This window comes from Phacochoerus africanus, chromosome 11, assembly GCF_016906955.1.
Source record: "Phacochoerus africanus isolate WHEZ1 chromosome 11, ROS_Pafr_v1, whole genome shotgun sequence".
Taxonomy (NCBI): Eukaryota; Metazoa; Chordata; class Mammalia; order Artiodactyla; family Suidae; genus Phacochoerus; species Phacochoerus africanus.
Genome location: NC_062554.1, coordinates 3,315,666 through 3,339,782, shown reverse-complemented (window position 1 = coordinate 3,339,782; position 24,117 = coordinate 3,315,666). Strand labels below are relative to the sequence as shown.

The 24,117-nt window shown below is 56.8% G+C and overlaps 1 protein-coding gene across 6 annotated transcripts; it reads right to left on the bottom strand.

Moving 5' to 3' along the window:
- Positions 1–59: 59 nt before the first annotated feature.
- Positions 60–22,759, bottom strand: FHIP1B (FHF complex subunit HOOK interacting protein 1B). Of its 6 annotated transcripts, none has more exons than XM_047754064.1 (12): positions 22,626–22,758; positions 13,120–13,448; positions 12,352–12,990; positions 11,829–11,987; positions 11,568–11,654; positions 11,209–11,376; positions 7,381–7,460; positions 6,953–7,158; positions 5,777–6,556; positions 3,207–3,385; positions 2,874–3,036; positions 60–583 (listed from the first exon to the last, which is right to left on the bottom strand). In XM_047754064.1, the coding sequence occupies exons 2-12, from the start codon at positions 13,255–13,257 to the stop codon at positions 222–224; spliced, it is 2,961 nt and encodes a 986-aa protein (XP_047610020.1). In that variant the 5' UTR covers positions 13,258–13,448; positions 22,626–22,758; the 3' UTR covers positions 60–221. The 6 variants fall into 6 exon arrangements, with proteins under 6 accessions (XP_047610020.1, XP_047610024.1, XP_047610023.1 ...); XM_047754068.1 differs by having other exon boundaries at positions 6,995–7,158; positions 22,626–22,757; XM_047754067.1 differs by lacking the exon at positions 22,626–22,758 and adding an exon at positions 14,585–14,724.
- Between the last annotated feature and the right edge of the window lie 1,358 nt (positions 22,760–24,117).

Sequence of the window (24,117 nt, the reverse complement as noted above, 5' to 3'; positions counted from 1 at the left end):
AACTTCCCGGGGGCTGCAGCCCCAGAGAAGAGGGGTGGCAAAGAAGAATGAGCACAGCATAGAGATTTCCCTTTTATACATATTGCAACAAGTTCTCCAGAAAACATTCATTGGAAATAAATTAAAAAGTCCTCTCGCCACTGCCTGCAAACGTAAAAAGGAGCCGACAGGCCGAGCCCCAGCGCAGGCCACTCAAGGCCCTGATTGTCCACCGAAGAAAGTTAGGGGTTGAGGGGCCCGAAGCCTGAGACGGGAGGGCCGGGGGCCTCCTCGGAAGAATCCAACAAGAAGGGCGAGGTGACCGCGTGGGCCTGGGAGATGGCCGCCAGCTCCTTGAGAAACTCAGGGAAAATGACTGCGCAGTAGACAGCGTTCTTGACTCGCAGAGCCTCGCCCTGGCGCTCGGGGGTCCCGCCCCGGGGGGGCAGGACCGGCGTCGACGCCCCTGGGGAGCCCCCGCCCAGGCCCAGTCCGCCGCTGTCTCTGCCAGGCTGGATGCCCAGCTGCGCCGCCTGCCGCGCCCGCGTCGGGCTGTGTGCGTGCCGCAGGAGCAGCTCCCCCAGGGACGGCCTCCGGCTCTTCACTGGGAACAAACAGCAGTGTCGCAAGGGGGCTGGGCTCAGCCGGGCCCCCGCCTCGGCGGGGGGCGGCCTCCCCAGCCCCCAGGCTCACGGCCGGCTCGACCTGGACGCCACACCAAAGCACTCGCTGCCCAGCCGCCTCCCCTCTGGCCTGCCGCCAGCAGCCAGCCTACGGGCATGAGGGCCAGCCAGCGACACCTCAGCCCCTGTGTCCCCGCTGCCTTCTCCAGGCCGTCCCCTGAGGGAGCCTCCTGCTGCTCTGCCCTCTCCACCGGTCCCTAACGGTGCCCTTACTTCTGCGTCCCAGCGCCCTCCCGGGCTGGCGGCGGCACTTCCTCCCCGCCAGCGGGCTGGACCGGCTCGCCCACAGCCTTCACTCCTGCAAGAGCCACGGGCTACAGGCGCCCACAGTTCAGGGACTTCACCGGATCTGCCACTCGGCACTGCCCCTCCAAAATCTGCTCTCCTGGGCCACCACTTCGCCTTCCCTCCATCCCTCTCCTAGACCCACCCGAGCCACCTCCCACTAGTCGTGGCCACACCGCTTCTTGTCACCTTAGGTCAAATGAGCCACTTAAGCCACTGCCCTCCCTCCTCTGATGTTCTCCGAGATTCCGGGCTCAGACCCATGCCCAAGACCTAGCGCCTAGACGCCAGGGAGCTGGTCTCCAGACCACGAGACAGTGGTCGTCCTCGACCTGTGGTACTGGCTGCAGACACCTGCTGGACAAATGCACCTGCAATCCGGCGTGCAGGGCCCGTTGCAAGCCGCTCACACACATCTTCCAACCACGTCTCGAAACCCTGTCCAGCGCCCTTGCTTCTGCATCCACGCCTGTCTGCTCTTCCCGCAACCCTCCAGGCTCTCTCCATGCTTCTGCGGCCCCTCTGCCTTAACTTTGCTCTCCCCGACGTCGGCATCCTTGGCCCAGTCTCCCCATGCCCAGCTCTCCTCTACTATGCCCTCAACTGCCCACTTTACTGCCCCACCGCGGTGTGTTTTAATAACTTGTTCTCGTGTGTCCTACCTCACACATTAATCTGTGAGCTTCAGCGGGGGGACGCTGTCTGAATTACCTGCACATCCTGGGCCCTGCAGGACCGGGGAAGCCAGAAATACCCACGGCACTGGAGCAGGCGGAAATCACGCCAAGGAAGCTCAGCCTCGAGCGTTGCGATAACCCCGCTGGTCCTCTCTCCCCACTCTAACGACTCTTGCGGTCCTCTCCTCCCAACCGATACACTATTCTCCCTGAGCCCCCTCTCACCTGCCCTCCTGCTGTCAGCCTATGATCCTGCCTGCTGCTCTGATGAGCAAGAAAGGACGGCCCAGTGTCCTGAGCTTCCCTCCACACCTCAGCACGCCCTTGACACCTATCACCTCCTCTTTTGATCTCTCCTCCTCTGTCTCAAAGGGGAACAGCCTTGGCTGGGGCTCGGAATCCCACGTACTCCCTTCTGGGGCCCTGTTCCCTCCATTAGGACAATCCGCCAGTCACCGTCTAGACGACCAGCTCTTTGAAAGCAAAGATCTGGTCCTGTAGCTCCCTGAGTCCCCTCTGCCAAAGACCACACCTAGCACCCAGGTGCCCAGATGCTTGCTGATGACAGGTCTAGATTTAACACTTCATGGTCAAATTTAACTCTTCTCTTGTTCTTTCCACAACCACTCACCAAACTCTGCCAATTCTTCCTATTTCCACTAGTCCAACTCAAGCCTCACAGGTCCCATGTGCACAGCTCCGGGGCATTCGACACGCGAATGAACAGACTCAGCTGTCCCCTCCCAGAGCTCAGAACCTCCAAGGGTGTCTCACCGCCTAAACGTTCACGACGTCTACCCAGCCCAACTGCTACTCTGAGAACCTTCTGCTCTGGTCAAAGCTGTTCTGCCATCTTTCAAATCCTGTTACAACTGAACAGTTCGTGCTAGCCCCTGACCGAAAGAATAAGGCCGTCTCATTCCTTTGCCTACCCAAGTCCTACCCATCTCCTGAGGCCCAAGTCAAATGCCATGTCCTTCACCAAGCTGTAGCATCTCAACGTAGAGACTGCTCTGTCACCTTGCCTGTCCCCAACTTCTAGGGTAGTTTTTGCTGGTACTGTTGACTTGGCTCTTGGTGGACAGAACTGGGTTTTATCCTCCGACCAGAGGCCTGAGGACAAAATCAAGACTCCACTCTCTGCCAAGTATCCGGTTCCTGGCACAAGGCTCCACCCTTGTTGACCTCCAAGAACCTGAGCTACTGTGCCGTCCGGGAGGTCAGGGCGGGGTGGCGGGGCAGACCTCACCCAGTGAATCAGAGCGGCGGGGGGCAGGTCCTGCTGCCGAGCCCTCGGTCCAGTCCAACTTGCCACGGGCAACGAGGTACTTCTTGGCTTTGGAGAGCAGTGCGGGAAAGTCCTCCTGGGAGGCTGCGAAGCTCTCGATCTTATTCTTCACAGAGCCCAGCACCTACGGAGCGTGACTTCATGACATTTCTGGGGGGCTCTGGACTGACACAGCCCTTTCTGGTCCCACGGGGCCTGTTCCCAGCGCCCTCCCCCAACCCTGGGGGCCACTCCAGCTGTGGGCCTGGCCCACCATGGAGCCTGGACGCACCCATGCATGCATGCATCGCACACCTGCAGCAGGGACTTGACACTGGGCTGGAAGACCATGTTGGTGTTGAGCAGGAAAGAGCGGAGCAGGGGCTGGGGGTGACAGGCCAGCTGGGCCACCAGCCCCGTCAGCAGGAAGTTGACATAGACGGAGTTCTGCAGCATGTTCTCGAGTTTGGCAAAGAGCACAGCCATGAAGGGGCCTGGGGGGTGGGCACAGGACACAAAGCCTGAACACAAGGCACACCACACGCCTTCCTCCCCAAAACAAGAGACGCCCCCCCTCCCCCACTCCCCACTAAACGAAAACTCTTTATGTGTCAGCCTCTGGGTATTTCAAATGTCCTACGACCACCTATCCTGGAGGAAATAAGATGGCAGGCACCACACGGACCCAGACGAGGTCCAGAAGCCGGCTTTATACACATCTGAGTTGGGGAGGCAGACCACAGGCTCTAGAATCAGACAGATCCAGTTTCACATCTTAGCTTTACCATTTGAGGTCCTGGATGAATCTAAACTCTCTGAGAGTAGTTTCCTACTAGGCAAAATAAGACAATAAACCCACCTCCTAAGGTCATCGGGAGGAGCAGAGAGATACTGATACACGGCATTTAGGGCAAGATCTAGCAAGTTACAAACATTCAGTAATAACTATAAGCTCTATGATCTTTCTCAGTTTTTTAAAAGCTCCACCCAAGAGACAACCAAAGAAAAACAAGTGAGAAAATGATTAGGACCCAAAGAAGAAATGAGGTCACACACAGGACAGACCTGGGTCAGAAAGCAAACAAGAACAAAGCCTGCGAAGGCCAAGAAGGAGGCTACACTGGTCGTAGGGGAGAAATCTTCGGTGAACGAAGGAAGAAATCGGGTCTGTGCAGGAGCGCGGCACCAAGAAGGTGGAACGGAATCTGTACAACAAAGAGCTTAGCTCAGGGCCAGAGAAGAGCGGGCTCAGGGCTGCTCTCTGAGGGATCAGAATCATCTGCTGTGAGAACTGGCCTCAACCGAGCCAGGTCACCAGCGGGAGGATGCTCGAACCACCACAGCCTGTCTGGTCAGGGATTTGCAGGGAAAAGGGACGGGACCTGGGAACCGCACTAGGACCTGAGGCAGAACAATGAGGGGAAGAGGCAGTGAGGCCTGGAAAAGATCCCACATGCGCATGACCAGCTCTAGCTCTAAAAACAACTCTCACTTAGCAGAGTCCTAGGTGACCCCATAACTTTGTCCTTCTCGTTCCTAGGACTTTCTTGCAAGAGAAAAAAGCCCAGATGAGTTTATTACAAAGAAGGAAAAGGTCAGAGCTCCAATGAACGCCTCAAGAATGTGGTGAAACCTGCACACTCTCTTCCAGGGGCACAGAGCAGGGAAGAACAGAGCGAAGGCTAACTAAATGCAAAGACGGAGTTTCTGTAGTCTGCAAGAGCAAGTCGACCAGAGCAGAAGGCCTGATGCTGCACAGGCACCTGGCAGGACGTCCCAGGCCCCGTGAGGACGTGGACTGATCGACGCGGGATAGCCTGGCTACCACACAGGAGCGCGGGCGCTTGCCTTCGTCAACTTGGATCTGCCAGGCACCCCAGAGATGACAGCCCTACAGTTCCACGTGCGGGGTCCTCACAGTGCACCAGGGTCCCCGCAAGCGACTGGCAGGCATCAATGACACAGACGGCACACCACCTCCGGGTCCATCTGATCCAAAGCATGACACTGCTTCCCCGAAGTCCCCTCGCCACCCCCTAATTCCCCGCATGGCGTAAGGATAGAGGCCAGACGCGAGCTGGGCAGGGTAAAGCTGGCGCTCGGCTCGGACATTCAGGCCAAGTCGAACTCCAGGGTCTTGGGGGAAAACAAAAGAACTCAGCTGGGGGCTCAGGGCCATGCTTTGCCCTTTGCCCGGATAGGGTATGTCCCTAATCTCATTTACCCAAACAGACCTTTTTCCTTCCATCTGCTTCGGTCTGTACTGTTAACCATAAACCCTCGAGGACGTTTTACTAAGCGGTCATGGCGACCAACACGGTACAAGGACAGGGAACAAAAGAAACTAGACATTGAGTCCTTTTCTGAAGAGGCTGAGAGAAGGGAGGCCTGGGCTGGAGAGGGAAGAACACCAAAGATCGGACCCCGGGCCACAGGAGAACCGACAGGAGACCCACCGCCCAGGGAGGGATACTGGGGGACGGCACGGGACAGGTGCCTCACATGCAGGACGGCACGCATGTCCTCCACGTGGCTCCCGTGACTGCTGTAATTTACCAGGAAACACCAAACACAGACTCTCCTGAGCACACATCCCGGGAAGCGGCCAGGCCGGGGAGGAGGATCATGCGCACAGGACAGAGCACAGGACAGACACGCAAGGCTTGGCCCTCAGTCACTACAAACCAGCACAAGCAGGGGAGGTGGACAGAGAGGCACGGACACGAGCGGGACACGACGTGTATCTGGAGGGGACGCAAGCAGACGGATGAGGAGCGGGGCGAGTACGCAGGCATGACGTGGCCAAGAAGTCTGGAGACCAGCACAGACGCGTCGAGAACATGCAGAGAGTGCCCAAAGGAGAAGGCCTGGGCTGCGTGGCTTACCAGTGAAGGGCTGGCTTGGCAGCTGGTTGAGCGTCCGCAAGGGGCTGCTGAGGAAGGGGCCGGGGGGCTCAGGGGGACAGGCGAAGCTCTCGTAGGCCTCCTCCTCCTCAAGAGGTAGTGAAGGCTCTAGGGAGGGCTCTGAGCCGGCGCCCCCATTGCTCAGGGCCACCTCCAGCTCCCGGAGCTCCTGCCCAAAGCCCTCTAGTCCTGCCACGGCCTCGGGGGTGCCCTCCGGCAGCTCCCCAGCTCCCTCCTGGGGCACCCGACGAACCTTCTTGGCCCCCTCAGGCCACGGTCCCGGTACCCCATTGAGCTGGGGAGGGGGCAGGTGGCCGGGGCCCTCCCTAGCACCCCCAGCCAGCCCCCCGCCCCCCAGCTCCTCCTCCTCGCCCTCCCCCGCATTGTCCCCGTCCTCCTCCGCCAGGAGGCTGCGCTTCTTAGTCCGGGAGCCAAGGGGACTGGGCTCAGGAGGGGGCCGCTCGCCATCATAGGGGGCAGACCAGGCTCGGCAGGCCTGGACACAGCGGTCCACGCCACGGCGCGCCTCACGCAGGTACTCCAGGTAATTGTCTTCCAGCTCACCAGGCTCCTCCGCGGGGCTGGGCCGCCGGCCAGGGCTGGAGGCTGGGGATGCAGCGAGCCCTGGGGAGCGAGGGGCTGGGGCTGGGGCCTCAGAGCCCCCCAGGCTCTGCTGTCGCAGGAAGAGGGCCAGGCGAGACGGTGTGGAGGGCCGGGGTACCGTCACCACAGAAGAGGAGTCAACGCTTGGGCTTCCAGGGCCTGCAGAGGGAAAGCACACGAGAGGAATCGCAGAGACCGAGGTGCAGGAGGCGACTCGAGCGAGACCCCACGGGAACCGAGCGAAGGCCACAAGGCCGCAGGGACCCGGGACCTATCCAGACCGCGGACTCGCCACCCCCCGAAGGACGCCTTCCCGCATCCGCTGCCTGCTCCCACCCCCAACACCCGAGAAATGACAGAAAGAGCAGAGTACAGGGGACCGGGGGGAAGAAAGGCAGCGGCCTGGCTGGGAAGCCAAACCCCTCTGCTGGCGGTCAAGAGCCGCCCTGCGAGCCCTCAGCAACCTCCCCGGGGATGAAGGCCGCTCGCAGCCCCCTCCCCGCTCCCAGCCTCGGCCCGGCCTCTTGCTAGATTCCCCCAGAACCCAGGCCATACCCGTCGTGTCCTCCCTTCTCCCTGCCTCTCGGCTAGGCCCACCTCGTGCCCACGAGGCATGCTCCGGCCGGGGCGGGCTGGGGGCACGGTGCCGACAGCAGCGCGGGATGAGGGAGAGGAACTTGTCTGCTGCCCGGCCGTACAGGTCCACGTCGCGCACGGCTGGCTTCTGGCTCAGCATCACGTGGTTACATGGGACCAGATACCTGGCAGAGACCGCAGGAAAGGGGGCCAGGACGGATCAGGAAGGAAGGACAGGGCCTGGGAGAACATCCGTGGAACCGCACGGCTAAGCCGGGCTTCGAGGGGACACACGCGAGCCAGCCCAGTGCGACCCACTGCCCGCCCCCCGCACTGCCCCAGCAGGGCCCCAGGCCCGAGGGCCCCGAGGGGTCGGGCTCGCCATCCCTCAGCCCAGCCCCGGGTACCTGAGAACCAGCTGCAGCAGGACATCCTCACAGCTGAGGTTCAGCAGGGTCCTGAAGAGGCTCAGGGAGACCATGCAGAGCTGGAGGGAGGGCAGGGAGTCACAAGAGCGCCCCGCCCCCCAAGACGGTGCCGGAGCCGGAGCCGGAGCGGGAGCCCCAACCCCAGGCGCAACCGACCCCTCCTTGAGCCACAGGGGTCCGGGGCCCAACACGCAACAAGCGTTCGAATATAAAGAAAGGATCACAGGATCTTTGGGGTCAAAACTTTATTCTCCTCAGACAGGAATGAGGAACCCCGGGTCAGACTGAGGGGATTTCTAGAGCCCAGGCGCAGGTCAGCAGACGCGGGCTGCACACACCTGGCCACAGAGACTCCTGCCCGACTTGCCTGAAAACCCACAAAGAGACCCCAGGAAACGGCCAGAGTGCGCGGATGACTGAGCAGGAGGCCAGAGCAACCTGGTGGGCGAGCGAATGCCTGGCAGCGGACCGTGGCAGCGGAGGACCGGACGGGAGCGCCTTCCCACAGGAAGCCAGCGCCAAAAGCTGGAAGAATCCCCCAGGGAAGCGGGCGGGGCCGCGAACCTGGGGTCTGAGTCACCTCTCCACCAGCAGCATCCCACAGAAGGAGGGACCAGGACAAGTTCAAGGCCACCGACAGGAAAAGGAAAAAATAGGTGGGTCCAGAACAAGGGAAATCTTTTGTTTCCGAGACGTAAAGAGGGTGGGTGGCTCTGGCAGGGTGAAGAGAACAGACTCACTCCATCGAATCCCCGCAGCACCTTCTCCAGAGGCCCCTTCCGGCAAGTGGACCCTGAGCTCCCGGAGACTCCCAGGTTTCAGGGCGGGACACGACCTGCCCAGCCGAGGGGCCGCCACTTAGGAAACATGTGGGAGAACTAAAGCCAGTCACAGGGCAAAGAGAGGGCCCAGCAGCTGACATTTGACCGCATGGATGTTTCTCCTAAATGGCCACCTCGCCTGGCAGTGAACCCATTCGGCCTCGGTGAAAGGCTGTGCGGCAGCAGAAAGATGGCCCCTCAAAGAGACCAGAACTTAATCTCCAGAACCCGTAAATACCTGCCCTTACGTGGCAGAAGGGACGGTGCAGGTATGACTAAGGGCACAGCACTGAGATGGGGAGAGTGGCCTGGACCATCCAGAAGAGAGCGGCCCCATCGAATCGCCAGCCTGCGCAGGCAGAGGACCTTCGCTCGCCAGGTCAACAAGAAGAGAACTGACGCGTGACAGGGACTCCGTCCACCCCTGAGGGCTTTGAAGATGGAAGAAGGGGTCACCACTCAAGGATCTGGTTGGTTTCTAGAAGCTAGGAAGGGCCAGCGGCTGACAGTCCCTGAGAAAAGAGGAAGCATCCCTGGTGGTCTGATGGTTGGGATTCAGCACCTTCGCTGCTGCGGTTCGGTCCCTGGTCTGGAAGCTGACATCCCACCTCAAGTCCCTGCACACCGCAGCCAAGAGAGAAGAACGAGGGAACCTCGCCCCTACAACCACAACGAAGTAAGTTCTACCGATGACACAAACAAGCCTCCTAGAGGCCTCCAGAAGGGACAGAGCCCTGCTGACACTCTGACTCTCTAGTGGGGTGAGGTCCATGTCAGATATATGACCTACAGAAATGTAAGAGAGTAATTGTGTGTTGCTTTAAGCCACTGTGTTTGTGGTGACTTGTTTCGACAGGTATAGGAAACGAACACAGCTCCTCAAGCACTCAGACTAGCTAGCCAGCATGATCCACCTTAAGATACGAAACACAGGCCAGAGCAGTTACACAGGTCAGGCCAACAGAATCAAGCTTCGAAGGCCCATCGGCGGAAAGGAAGGCGTGTGAGCATCTAACACGGGCGTCCTGAAGCCAGAAGACAGCCGTTCCTCCGAGAACTCGGCCTCAAGACTGAATACTCCAAGAATACGAAAGGCTCCCAAGGACGGGGGACCGAACATGAGACTCACAGAAATAGACACTAAAGACTAAAGACCACGAGGGAGAATCAACGATGTCGGGATTCAGGTAAGATAAAAATAAGACAGAAAGAGCCCCGTACGGGAAAAAAAGGTCAACCCTAAGACGAAAATCGACAGTCCCAAAACATGAACAGGACACTCCATGAGGCCAAACTGACCCATGGTCTAACCTGGGCGTAATGAAAAAGACAACTCTGTCGACATCTGGGTAAAACCAAAGCTTCAGCATCTGTCCCCTATCGATGTGAACCACTATTTCTTAACCCGAGATGGGTATCATCACTACATGTGGAACACTGCGAAAGTACACATGCCACACATGCCGTGGGCCCGCTTCCGAGGATGATAACTCAAGAGATCTAAGGCAGAGCTTCGAATACTTTCAAGTGTACGGTTCGTTCAGAAACAGAATCAGTCTAGATAGCTCACATACCCCCTAACTCAGCTACGCAGAACATAGCTGTCTGGGAACTTTACCTACCTGCAGCCCTGCTACCAGACATCTCAGTTATCTAGAACAGTTTTCTAGAACCATAAGTGATCCGAGACCTTCTATATTAGACACAAGGAGCCAGAGGACTTCAATTATTTGAAATAAAAGACGGAAACGAAAATAGTGCCAGAGCCAAAATAAACACTATAAAGCCCACAGCTAACCTCCTGCTTTATTCCCCCACAAAGACTTCAGGTCTTAGTTACTTAGAAACAGTTTACTCCTATTTTACCCACGATTCTATTGGTTAAAATCAAACTTCTTCCCATGGGCTACAAGGCCTCCCGGGAGTCGAGTCCTGGCCGCCTGTCCTTCCATCTCCCCCTGCTCACTCCACCTCCAGTCACACTGCTCTCTCTTTTCTGCAAACGCATTCAGCCCCCCCCCGCCGCGCCTGTCCTCCGCACGCACTGCTCCCTCGCCTGGACTGTTCTTCCACCCGCTCTTCGGCCAGCCAGCCCCCCAGGACTTCGGGGGCTCAGCTCAATGCCACCCCGTCCAGAGGTTTCCCGACCACCTCCTGTTTCCTAGGCACCCTACTGGCTTTTTCATAAGAATCACCTCGATTTTCAGTTACATATGTGAGTTGTATGTTCGATGTCCGCCTCCTCTAGGAAGGAAGCCCCGTGAAGCCAGCAACCGCCGCTCCCCACCAACCGCCGCTCCCCACGCCGTCCTCAGTACCAGAGAAGACTGTGGCAGAGGGAGCAGGCGGTCAAAGCATTCAGGAGGCAGAAACGTAGGCAGGCAGGCAGGCAGACGGGGGCCCCAAGTTATAGCAGTGTCAATACAGCACACCCAGAGGAGGAAGGGGACGCCCGCGAGCAGCGGCTGGACCACCTACCAAAGCAGACACAAACCCTGGAGATGTGATCTCAAGTCACTCACAGAACACTACCCGGCTGGAGAGAACCCTGGGCCAATCAGACTCCACGAGCGTCACACAATGGCCAAAAAACCTACAGCCACGATGAGCAGCCAAAGTCAGGAAACCGTGTCCTAGATTCATATACTGCAAGCACAGGGGAGTAACTCAAACGGTACCCAAAACCGTTAAAAGTTTAACACTAGAAAGAAAATGCTGGGACTTCTCTTGTGGCACGGTGGGTTAAGGATCCAATGATGTCACAGGAGCAGCGGGGGTCACTGCTGGGGCCCGGGTCCAATCCCTGGCCCAGGACCTTCCACGTGGGGCGGGCACGGCCAAAAAGAAAAAGACAAGAAAATGCCACCTAACTCTGAAGTGGCTGCTAGAGACAAAGGCCAAAGAAGGGCAGGAACACCCTCCCAGGACAGAGGTCGGAGGGAGAGAGGAGACGGCTCGTAAGCCAGGACAGAGGCGGGGGCCATACCCGGGAGTTGCTGCCAATACGGGCCACCAGGGTGTCAAGGATGGTGTGGGTGTCATGCCGGTGTAACAGCAGGAACCGCAGGAAGGTCCGGAGCAGCGCGGGCTCCGAGATGCTCCGTAGGAAAAGCTCCAGATAGGCGGTACTGGCGATCATCTCCTCCACGGAGGTCTGGACCAACGGAAGGGAACAGGTGGAAATGCGGAGCTGCCCCGCGCGCACACGGAGCCGCTCTGCTGAGGCTCTGGGGAGGTACCAGGCCCAGATGGGGAAGAGGGAGGAGGAGCCAGCCCAGCTCCTGGCCCCGAGGTTACCCCTCCTCAGCCTCAGCCCTCCATCTGCCTCCCCCCCGGGACCCTCACCTTGTGCAGGGCAGGGCCCATGACGGGCACCAGGAACCCGTTATGGATGTAATCAACCAGCTGCTTTTGCACCAGAGGGTGAGCCACCTGCAGGTGCAAGAGAGGGGAAGGCAGATGTTGAAGGGGTCGCCGTCCGAAGGGGAGCAGAAGAGAGCGCCCTACCCCCAACGTGGCCGAAAACCAGAACTCCGCAGACTGCGCCCCCTCACCCCCACCTCCCAGAACCACCAAGGGCCAGACCTCCCGGGCGCCCAGTCCCACCTGGATGACCGCATTGCAGAACTCCAGGGAACTCAGGAAGAGCGCAAGGGCTGGCACTCCCAGCCAGTCCTCCCGTCGCAGGCAGTGCCAGTCATCCCCGGGCACTTCGATCTTTCGGGGCAGTGAAGAGTACAGGGCGCTCAGCCCTGTGGCCAGCACCTAGGGGCCATCCCCGAGGACAGGTTACCACAGGCTTGGGCGACACGAGAGGGCAACCGGGAACGGCCAGCCCCGAGTTTCGATGGCAGTCGCGCCAAGAGCTATCACCAGGGCAGGTGTTTAGTTACCCGAGGTGTCAAGACAGCACCTGGGGACACCGGCCCGTGAAGAGCCTTCACGCCTTAGCCACATGAGCCCATGTCTCAGCCCCACCCCGATTCCAGGCGCTGCTCTCCAACCCCCCCAGGGGGGAAGAGGAGAGGGAGGCCCACTTCCTGAAGGAGAGGCCCTCCTCCCCTGCTGGGCAGGAAGGTGCTCTCCGGGGCCCGCACCACGCCCTCCCCACATCCCAGGAGGTGCTGACCGGGCAGAAGTACGAGTGGTCTGCGATGTAGTGGCCCACAGTGGGGCTCCCAGCTGATAAAGCCATGAGCAGGAGTAGGGCGTCACGGGCCTGCTGGCCCAGGGTGCCCTCTCGATGGACGAAAGGGACAAGGCGAGAAAAGAGCAGCAGGCGGGGCGCAGCTCCGGGCTCAGGAGGTGGCTGCAGGAAGAACTCCAGCAGCGAAGGCTCCCGGGCCAGGCACACGCACAGCTGGCTGAGGAGGAGCACCAGGCCTTCGTCCAGGGCTGGGCTACTGGGCACGGGGCGGCCGCAGGCATCCAGCAAGACCAGCAGGGCCTCGCGAACTGGACCATGCCGCAGCAGTGGCTGGCGAGCTTCGCTCACCAGCATCTCAAAGAGTTTCAGCTGCTCAGCCCGCCGTTCCTCAACCCCGTCCCCGAACTCGTCCCACTGAAGCTGCCAGGCCAACACACGGGTGAGCAGATCCTCGCGCAGCGCAAACTCCAGCAGGGGCCCGGGAGCCGTGGGCGCCGAGGGGCCCGCCCGATCCTCGGCCAGCAGGGTCAGCATCTGGTAGGTGTGGTTGCGCACGGCGCTGAGGTCGTCCGCACCCCCGGGGGCCGCCCGAGGGCCCTGCCGCTCCAGGATCCGCACCACCTGGGCGAACAGGACAGCCGAGAGAAGGCATCTAAGGGGACAGGGGGGCGAAATGGCCAGGGGAGAGACACACGGGGACAGAGGGCCTCGAGCGGCCAGCGGACCAGGCCCCTCGGCGCAGTCTCCTACCTGGGACCAGTGGTTCTTGAGGACCATGAGGCAGGTCTCAGGGTCGGCCATGACGGGGGTCTGCAGACTGGCCCCTTGGGGTGCACGGTGCCCGGGGCCCCGCGAGGCCAGTCTGCTCAGCCAGTTCATCCTCTCCATGAGGCAGGCTGGGCAGGGCCGGCGGCCAGTGGGCCACGCTCTGAGACTCCGCCAGCCGGAGGCTTTCTCCGAGCGTGTCTCTAGCCTGCTTCATCCGGTCTGTAGGAGCCAGGAGCTGTCCATGGAGCCAGAAGATGCACCCGGCTGGAGCAGTGGGCCCGGAGGTCGCGGCCCAATCCAGACCTACAGACCTAATTCAAAGAGAAAGGATGGCAGGGATTAGCAGAAGTCTGCCTCTCTCTGCCGCCCAGCAGGAAGCAGACAGAACCACCGCTCGGCCGAAAGCTCCACGTACGCTGGCAGCCGTGTAAACTCAAATGTCCAAGACAGCACGCATTCCAGCACCAAACCTGTTACCCCCCAGCCTTGTCTACCAATATGCACCTACTTGCTCAGGCGCAAAGCCCAGGCATCATCCTTCTTTCTTCTTGCCCTTCCTTCCGACATCTAGGTCTTCAGCCTACCGTCTAAACCCTCCAAGCATGTGTCACCATGGCAACAGCTTCCAGGGTGGTCCCCACACTTCCAGTGGTGCCCCCGAGAGTCTACTCTCCACACAGCAAGCATAAATAACATAAATAATACCTCCTCCTCCTCTGCTGAACGCCCAGCAAAGATTCCCGATCCGCACAGCTTAGCCTCCAAATCCTTAACCTTGGCCTCGGGGGCTCCATCCGCCCTGATCTGTATCAGCCCCACCCCCGCCTCACCCGCCCTCTGCCGGCCCTCTGGACACTTTCTCCTCCGTGGGTCTGCGGCGCTCTTTTCCTGATCCTCACGTGGCTCACATGGCTCAGTTCTTTTCAAAGGCCATCTCCTCGGAGAGGACCGACGTTACAATTCTATCTAAATAGCACATCTTCCCACCGTCGCTCTCTGGCTTCCTAATTCTATTTTCTTCTCAGCAGTTTTGTTTGCTATCTGAAAATACTTATTTGCTTATTACGTATGTGTCTTTCCCACTGCAATGTAAGCTCACTGAGGGCAAGACGTTTCCATTTTATTTACTCTTGTGTCCCCAGTTCCTAGAGACTCGATGTACAGATGCTTAAGTGAATGAAGGAAGGAACGAACGAACAATGAGCAAGGGAGAAATTCGGTCTGGATCCGACCCCAGCCCTCTAGGACCAGTGAGGAAGACAAGAGTTCTCTTTAACTATTTATTACAGGCCCCTCCCTAGAAGCGCCCAGCAGGAAATACCCAAACAGACCCTTAACTGGCTGAAGACTCTGCAGCGGTAAAAACTCGGAGCCCACCAAAAAAGCATGAGAATGTTCACTCTAGCAAAGAACGCAAAGACCCAGGCCCATCGACACGGGTACGTACATAGGTACCCGCTCCCGCCAGATGCATCCAACACTCCCTGCCGGGCACACGCCACGTCTTCCTCACTAGAGAGTGGGGGAGATACCAGAGCAGCTGCTGGCCTTGGCCAAGGCTCCCCTTCCTTCTTCCTCGCATCCACCGCCCCCTCAGCAGTATTGTCTCTCCCAAGAATAAAAACTCCAGAGGAAAGGTGGGGCTCCCGCTGTCCTTCCTCTTTACACGCAACAAAGGCCAAAGGAACCTGGAGACCTGGCAAGAGCCCCACACTCTCCCTCCCCCTCCGGTCTGTTAACCCCCGGCTTCCACCCAGACACACCCTCTCACCCTTACCAGCTCACAACTAAAGGAAGGTCGCCCTTAGGCTCAGGGAAACCTTTGGGAGAACCAGACTCGGGAAGGGTGGGGCCGTCCTAGACACCAGGCGGGGCCCACTCACTGACTAACTCCAGTTACTACACTCGGATAAGGCCTGGGCACCGTGCTAAGCAAGCACTGGCAACACAAAGATGGATAAAACCAGCTGGAGGAGCACAACCCCAACTCCACTAAATGTTATAAACAGAGGTATTTACAAAAATGTGCCGGGGGGCAACAAGGAAAGCAACTAAGTCTGCCTGGGACACTACAAGAGGCCTCTAGAAAAAAGGCAGTATCGGACTTAAATCGTCCACAATGAGACACTGGCCACAAAGAGGCAGAGGGAAAGCCTTCTTCATATTAAAACCAGCATGTACAAAAATACGGCCCCTGAGAATGAACGCGGCAAATCGGAAGAACAGTTGCCAGTCTGGTGTAGCTTAATCGCAGACCATTTAGAGACGGCACGTACAAGACAATACTGAGCTGAAGGGGCAACGGGGCCGAAGGTTATAACATCACTGAGAGTGCTAAGGAGTTCAGGTTTTATCTAGGGACACCCTGGAGACAGAGGAGGGTTTTGAACAAGGAAATGGCAAGACCAAATTTGCCTTTAAAAATGTGTCAGTATAAGGTAAAGCAGAGAGAGACTGACGGCAGCAGACAATTCATGAGAACCTGCTTCATTACTTCACTGGAACAGACAGAAAAAGGTGGCCCGAACTAAACTGGTGAGAGCAGAATCAGGAAAGACAAATCTGAGCGTCACCTCTATCTCCGCCTGCCTCATGTGATAATGGAATTATTTACCCATGTAACCTCTCTGTCACTAAGAGCAAGCTCTTTGACAAAAAGAGAGCGCATCCTTCAGTCTTTCTTTGAAATCCCAGGGCCAACACAGTACCTGGCATTCAAAAACGGTTATGGAACTGAATGCTGAAGGAAAAACTGATAACAGCTAACACACACTAAGCGCTTATTATGTGCCAGGCACCATTCTAGGCAACAAGTTTTAGCTCATTCACACCTAATAAAAACCCCAAATGCAGTATTATTTTCATTTTACACCTGAGGGAAATCAAAGCCTATAAAGGCTACACAGATTGTCAAGGTTCGCCAGCTCGTAAGTGGCAAGAATTGGATGCAAAGGCAGATAATCTGCCTCCGGATTTAACTTACTCATGAGGTAGAAGCAAGGAGACCTACCCAATAAACAGAGGCTAAGAGAAGGCCCTGCTACCCCGTATAAAAGACGCAGTAAAAGGTAATTCTATGAACAGACCAGGAACAGGCAACAAAGGGAACCGTTTCAGTAAAAGGATGAGGACAGTTTTGGACGTGTTAAGTCTTGAGATACCCACACACTAGCCATGGGGTCCAGAAGCAAGAAGCAATACGCTCGGGCTCAGGAGCAAGATCAAGACCAGCCATGTGGGTCTAGGCGTCACCGGCTTACACGCGGCAGATGAGGCGACAGAAGCGGATGGGACCATCCAAAGAGAGCAGCTCATCAGGAAAGGAGCCCCATGCGAAATCCTGGATGTTCTAGGGGAAAACCAGGATGTGGGAAAGCAGAGGAGGAGGAGTCAGTCGAGTGAAGGGAGCCGGACCTGGAAGGAGAAATCCACGAAACAACGATGATGGAGAAATCGAGGACAGGAAGTTCCAGGAAACCGGGTCGCCCCTAGGGCACCGTCTACGGAGAGGCGACTGCAGTGAAGACCGATGCAAGGTTTGAGGCTGGTTGGATGGGGAGCCTCAAGGGTTTGCCAAGTGAGGAAAAGGAGTCTGAAGAAAGCAACAGGTTGTGGATAAATACGAGGGGACAACTGACAGAAAAATCAAGTATAAGATTAGTCTGAGAAACGAAGCGTACTACCTCCTCTGAGAAAGGAGGAAAACCGTGCAAGATAAAGACGGGTGCCCCTCCCAGGAGCTCTGAAAACACCAAGAGGGCAGCTACTATCTCCCGCCACCATCCCCCCACCCACCTACCCACTCCCTCCCTGGCTCACCCAGCAGAGTCGCCAGTAGGGAGAGGAGGTAGGGAGAGGAGCCGGGGCGAGAAGGTGGAAGAGCCGCAGGGGGGTCCGCTGTAAACCACCAAAGGTGACCCGCCGCCCAGGAACTGTCTCCAGCGGGGATGCGCCGGGAAAGGCACTGCCCTGGCACTCAGGGTCCCAGGTGCACAGGGGCCGGTGAAAGCCAAGCCGACAACTGAGATACCTGCTGAGGAATTTCCCCTGCTCCTAGACCTGCTCCCCTGTTCTTAGCCCCGGGACACTGCTAGTTTCCATAAACTCTTCCCCTACCTTCATAAACGCAGTCCCTCTGCTACTGAATTCCCCCCAGCTCCAATCTGCGCCACCTGCTGCCTTCGAGGACCCGGACTGATCCAAGAGTGTTTGCTGGCTACAGAAAGCTTCTCTCAAGCTCACCTCATGGGAGGACAGACAACACACAGAGGCTCTGAGGTCAAGCAAAAGTCCCACCAAGGAGTAACTAAGCCATGAGCCCTGGAGTCCCTCAAACAAAGGCCTGACTCTCAGTCCACCAGCCCCGACTGCATGACCTCCAATAAATCTCTTCACACGTCAGAGCCCACAAATTCCTGATGACATACGCACGGTTACTGTTTGAAGAGTGACGTAAGATAAGCTATGCAGCAGTCAGAGGCTCTATAAACGGCATTTTCCTTCCGTGCTTCCGTCTCCTGATCCCGTGGGGCCAAGGAGCCCTCATCTGTGACACGTCCATCCCGACCACCTCACACTCACACCCCGGGGAAGCTCACCCCTCAGCTTCCCCTACCTTCATAAACGCAGTCCCTCTGCTACACAAGGCCCCGACACGGCCACACCGCCCTGCCTCCAGCTTCTAGAACGCAATCCCAATGACGGAGGGACAGCTCTACCTCGTGATCTCCCCGGGGGCTCCTGCTCCAGCGCTTAGCTAACAGGGGCACCAGCCTCCAGGACCTGCCCTCCCCACCCCACCCCCATTTCTCTGCAAAGAGAAGAGCCGCACTGAAAGCGGCGTCTCAGAACCCGAAAGCCAACACAGGGCCCTCTTCGAACTCTGCCAAACCACAAGAAAGCCACAGCTCGGTGTTCCTGTCACCTGCTTACAGGTCCCTCACTCCCTGTAAGCCCTGAAACAGCCAGAGTGAAAACGGTTCGGAAACAGCCAGAGTGAAAGCGCCATCCTATCAGGGTGCCCCTTCCTCCCACAGCAAAGTCACCCCTCTGCCCAAATTTACCTACAGACTCATCGCAGCAAAAAAAGGAGGAGCTGATCTTTCAGACCCCACGACCACCACCACACGGTCAAGGTCAGACACTCGTCACAGGGTTCCAAATACAGCCTCACAGGCACACCCAGCAAGGGTGTCCACTAACCTCCAAACAGCAGGCACAAGGCAGGAAGTGGCTGGGCCTCACTTAGGAACCTTCGCCCTGGGAGAGGCAAAGAGAGGGAGGGAGCTGGGGGCGGGAATGCACCTGCAACACCTAGGCAGACAGAGAGCGACCAAAAGGACCTTCTAAGAACAGCTTGGCTTCTCCCCTGCTCCTATGGCTCCTCCTAGGCTCGTCCTCTCACTGAGGGGAGAGGAAAGGATCAGCTGTCACCCTCTGAAAGCGGAAAGATCTGGTTAAAACCTCAAAGGAATACAAAGGGGGGGGGAAGCCCACCTCCTAGGAGCCCACAATCTCAACCAGAGCTCAGCTTACACAGAACCTCCCCGTGTATCCCTCAGCCTCTACATGTAAGACAAATGAGATGCCAGTAACGCGGTCCGATTCCCACCCTCCCCGTCCCCAGTGCTTCTTGTAGGGACCCACCACCCAGCTCTAGCAGAGCCCTTCCAACCCACACCGTGAACGCTTCCGCTTGGGGACCCCACCTGACCACAGTAAATCCCAGAGACCACGAGGGAGGTAACACGAGAAAGGGAAGGTGCATCTACGTACGACCAGGTCTCTTTGCCGTACAGCAGAAATTGGCACCTAAACTGTAAATCAATTATACGCTTAAAAAAAAACAAAAACAAAAACACACCTAGTAAAAAAACAGGAATCTCCAGGGCACACTGGGCTTTCTCCTCCCCTTTTGTGGGAGGAGGACAAAGAATTCAAGGAGGAGCTGAAACTGAACTCGATCCCAGTGGATGAGGAACGTTCACTGGCTCCCTCTTAGCAGATGAAGCAGCTACTACAAAGATTTCAAGGCTCGAAAAAGTAACATGTTTGTTAGGGAACTGTGAACAATTTATTCAAGCTAGAACACAGAGGAGAGAGCGGCAGGAGATGAGGCTGGAGAAGTGAGTCGAGGCCAAGTGATGCCACGTTAAGGACTTTGGACGGTGTCCTACAGGCCACAAGGAGCCAAAAGTGTTCAAGCAGAGGAGTTCCGTGATCGAATTTGTATTTTTAGAAAGATCATTCCAGGGACAGACCAGAAAAGACCAAATCCGAAGGCGGAAGACTGGGCAGGGAATCCAGATGAGAGACGAAGAGGAAATACACTACAGCCTCACCAGTGAGGACGGAGCTGCAGACAGGAAGAGAACAGAGGTAAAAGGCAGAGTGGAACTATTAAGACTTTAGCGACAGACCACACACAGAGTGAGGAGCAGAAAAAGTGGAAGGTGATGTTGAAGTCTTTGCCTGGACTGAGATACCGCATTTGGGGCAAGAGCAGGCTTCAGAGCAAAGACAGTGAGTTCCGCTTTGGACACGTTAACTTTGCAATGCCTGAGGAGATACAGAGGGAGATCACTGAATAAATATGACAGAAACACAGAGAGACTGAGCCCAGATACAGAGCACGAATCACCGCACTAGGATATATCATATTTGCATATTTCACGTCTTCTCCCTACATTGAAACTCTCTTTTCATGGGTCTAGCTCTCCCAACCAGACCGCGAATGCCTTAAGAGCTCAGAGGACCACATTTTATTGGCCTTGTTATCTCATAAAATGTGAGTATCACAAGGGCAGACTACCTGCCGAAGAAGTATTTGCTGAGTGAATACATGAATTAATCTGCGAATAAAAATGAATGAATTTCTCCTCGCAGCTCTCAGCCGAGGGCCTGGCACACGGTAGATGTGGAATGAAGGCTACACCCAGCGCTCCAGACACGTTTCCACCCTCCTCCTCATCTAGGTCTCATCTTCTCAGACCTTCCACTCAGCTGTCCACGTCACAAGGCAAAATCCATTATACTGAATGCAACAAAGAGGTCAGTATAACCGACAAGGAGCTTACCAAACCCAGTGCTTTCTCCAGAACAATCGAGAATCTCAACAGTCCCCTAAGAACCCTCTGACACAGGACTTGACTGACCCGATCACGTTCACAACGTGACCCAGGTTTCATGTACTCGTGTTCCTGTGTCTCTGCCACAGTATTAAACCGAGGAAATTTCAAATCTTCATCACCCTCAAAGTCTCTAATCTCCTTCGGAAAGAGAACAACTACAAATCACTTTAAAAAGGGGTTTTGTCACATCGTCACCACCTTTCCCATACGTCACATGCTTTCCATTGCCCATCGCCTTCACTCTGCTACAAACCGTCTTTTCCCAAGGCACGATCACTCTCAGGAGACCAAATCTGGGGCCCCGCTTTGCTACTGTGTGAACTTTGCATTTGATTCCCCATCTCTAAAATAAGAATTCTTGCCCCTGAATACTTTAAAGGGTATCTATCTAAGTCCGGTAAAATTTGAGATGGCTCTGTAACTTGGGAATGCTATTTAGATGTCAGGAGTTATAGAGAAGAATTACTCTATAAATACATGGTTTCTCCACAATACAGCAGCCATACCATAATCCCTCCAAATTTCTGGATTTCATGAACCAGGTGAAATAGGTTTTTAAAATTCAAAAATAGAACTGTTACTCTTTACTTTGGCAAACAGACTGGTTTTTCTACCCACTCTCCACTGTCACCTTTACTTCATCAGTGAGAGAGCACTTTAACACCAAAAAAAAGAACAGGAATGATAACCTAAGAATAAATTTATCTTTATGAAAAACTCATGTTCCATATGTTGTCCTTCTCTCCTTCCACCTTAAACAGACAAAAACTTTATCAGGTCTGGCACTGTCTTTGGTCCAATGTTTAGAAATCACTTCTCTAAGCCCTTTTACTACACATGTAAGTTCTCTAGGGTTCTCACCATCTGAGCAAATTGCCAAGGGATCCACTAGCACGAAAACCTGCTTGGCCTCCGGAGAGGAAACATACTGTAAGACAGAACAGCTGGTTCAGAGGCTCAGACTCCAGACAGAATGGGGACTCGGGCTGCCCTAACTAACTCTCAGAGAAAGGTCTGGATGGGGAAGGTCTACCTCTCCCCGAGGGTGGGGGAGGTAGCTGCTCTGTGCCTGGCAGTCAACAGAGAGGAAATTTTAATGGGGTGGAAGTGGCCATTATCACCAAGGGCCCACCCAGCTTTCTAGAACATTCAAATTTTCACGTGCGTTATGGGTGAGCAGGGAAAAAAAAAAAAAAAAAAAACCTGTAACAAATGAACCCAATAACATGTCCTGGGAGAAACGCGCTGCAAAGGGATAAGAGAAAACTTTGAGGGATGGCAGAAATGTTTAGTATCTTCAAAGTAGTGATGGATTCACAGATATGAACAAGTGTCAAAACGCATCAAAGATGTACATTTTAAAGATGAGCAGTTTATTGCACACAAACTACGGGGTTTCTTTAATTTTAACTGTAAGAAAATGAGAGCCAAGCCATCCGGTTCGGAAATCTAAACACAGCGTTGTATGTAACAGAGCAGATGACTTCCGCGAAAGTAGAATTAGCAACTCCAAGTGGTGAGTCCAACATCGACGGCACCCATCAAAACCCCACGGATCGGCACGGGAAAGGAGCGGCGGCAGAGGAAGGCTGCCCAGATTCAGGGAGAGAGGACACGAGCACAGGCAGCTGCCGCCAAAAACCCTCCCCGAGAGGGGCCGTCTTCAAGCGTGCGGTCCCAGGGGAGAAACTCGAGGGGACGGGGGACTGCAGCGACGACTCCGTCAAGAGTAAGCCTCGCGAACGATTTTCACCATCGTCGCCACTCCTGCCATGACGCCTTCATTTTCGGATCGTCTCAAACACGCAGAGCCCGGGGAGCACAGGCGCCCCGGACAGCACACTTCCCCGCGAGCTGTCTACTCCACCTAAAGCTCTGCTCTCACGGGGGAGGACCCTGCATCCAGGCGGCTTCGGCACCAACCCCTCACCGTCCTCCAAGCCTCACCACCCCCGTTCCTTCCTGCACGCCCTGCCCTCGACTCCCTCCCGCTCCGCCACCGGCCCTTGGCCCGGTCTTCCCCCCGTCCGCGCACAGGCCCCGGCCCCCCGCCCCGGCCCCAAGGCTGCCCCTCACCTGTGCCCCGGAGCCCCAGCCCCTGGGCAGACCGCGTACAGACGGCCCCTCCAGCCGGCCCTCAGAGGGCACCCCAGCCCTCCCACAACCCGGCTCCTGAGGAACCCCCTCTCCCCGGGGCTCTCGACCCCGCTCCCCGACCTCCGACGCTCGCACCGGGCCCCTCGCCGCATGCCAGCCCCTCACCCGGCCCCCCACGGCAGGACCGTCCAGTCCGGGGGCCGTCGTTCCAGGCCTCCACCCGCTCTCCCGCGCCGGCCGGGCCCTCTGGCCCTGACGTACCGTCACCCACAGAACCCCGGCTCTGAGCAGGCCCGACCGCCACCGCGGTGCTAGGTGAGTTCAGAACGCCGCCATCGCTCCTCAGGCGCACCGGCCGCGCCCCGCCCCGCGCCACACGCAACCTGCGCCCCCGCGCACCACACGTAGCCGCCCAGCGACGCACCGCTGGGCAGCGGCGTACCAGCTCATTGGCTGGGCCCGGCCTAGGCCAGAGCGTCGATGCCTGTTTCCTGGCAACGGCAGAGCGCAGGGGCGGGGTCGCCGACGGCGTCTCGGGCAAGGAGAACCGCCTCTTCCCGGGTTCCACCCCCTCGCATTGCAAACCCCGCCCTTCGGAAGAACTGCGGCGTGTCATAGGGGAAGACCTCTGGGGAGGCGGAGGCGCGCGGGGTGGGGGTGGAGCCTGGGGAGGAAAGGTCGAACCAGAGGGCAGAAGGCGGGACCTAGAGAGTGACGCGACTTAAAGGGGCAGGGAAAGACCGGGGGGCGGAGCTTAGGAGAGCTCGGGCTCAAAGCGAGACTAACGTGGTAGGGGCGGGGCCCGGGGTCCTGGCGGGGCTCACGGGGGCAGAGGGGGGCGTGGAGGGGGCGGGCTAACGCAGAGGGAGGCTCCGAGGGGCGGAGTCAGTAGGTGGGCGGGACCCGTGGCAAAGCGGAGCCGTGGCATGCGCCGGTGGCGAGCCGTGTGGTCCGCTTTGGCCCCGGCTGCGCTCAGGGCTCGGTTAGAACCCGGCGATGAGCGCCCTTTGTGGACTCCTCTGCAGCGGCTGCCCGTGATCCTTCGGGCACTGTCTTTTTCAGTCATTCAAGGAACACGGTGTAAACTCCTGGTCTGGCGGTATTCCAGATGAATTAGAACCAATCCTTGCCCTCCAGGATCTCAGCCCTCATAGCCAGGCAATTGCAACGTAGTAATTGTCCTGGAGGAGCAGCACTTAGCGTGTTTCATGCGCTTAGAGTGGGAGGGAAAAGAAGGGCAAAGGGGCCTAGGGAAGCCCTCCGGGAGGAGATGATGTATGGAACAGACTTGAGAAACAGGGAAATGGAAGTTTCAGATAAGGACTGTAGTTTAGTTGCAAGTATTCTATCTGCATTAATTCCCTGGTTTTGATCATTGTGCTCTAGTTGTATAAGATAATAACAGGGGGACACAGGTAAAGCGTTTACAAGAACTTTCTATACTACCTGTGCAACTTTTCAGTAAGCCCAAAAATAATTCCAAAGAAAAAAGTATTTTAAAGGAAAAAGAAATGGAAGTTTCAGGCCAAAGGATCAGCACGTAACAAGTGAGAAAGAATGGACAACATGTGAGAGATTCTCTGGAAGCTCCAATCAGTAGGGCTTGTCCGAGCCTCAGGAGCATGCCGAAGAAACACTGTAACATGAGGCTGAGGGGCACCGACAGAGGTCGGGCGCCAGGGAGCTTTGTAGGCCCTGCTGAGGAGTTTAGATCTTTACCCTTAGGATAATAGAGAACTATAAATAATTTTAT

Excerpts from the sequence above, each read along its gene's own strand:
- FHIP1B (XM_047754064.1), bottom strand. The coding sequence starts at position 13,257 with ATGGAGAGGATGAACTGGCTGAGCAGACTGGCCTCGCGGGGCCCCGGG. Across the intron at positions 11,988-12,351 it reads ACCACTCGTACTTCTGCCCG|GTGCTGGCCACAGGGCTGAG; the intron begins GTCAGCACCTCC and ends GATGGCCCCTAG. Across the intron at positions 6,557-6,952 it reads GAGAAGGGAGGACACGACGG|GCCCTGGAAGCCCAAGCGTT; the intron begins GTATGGCCTGGG and ends TTCCCTCTGCAG.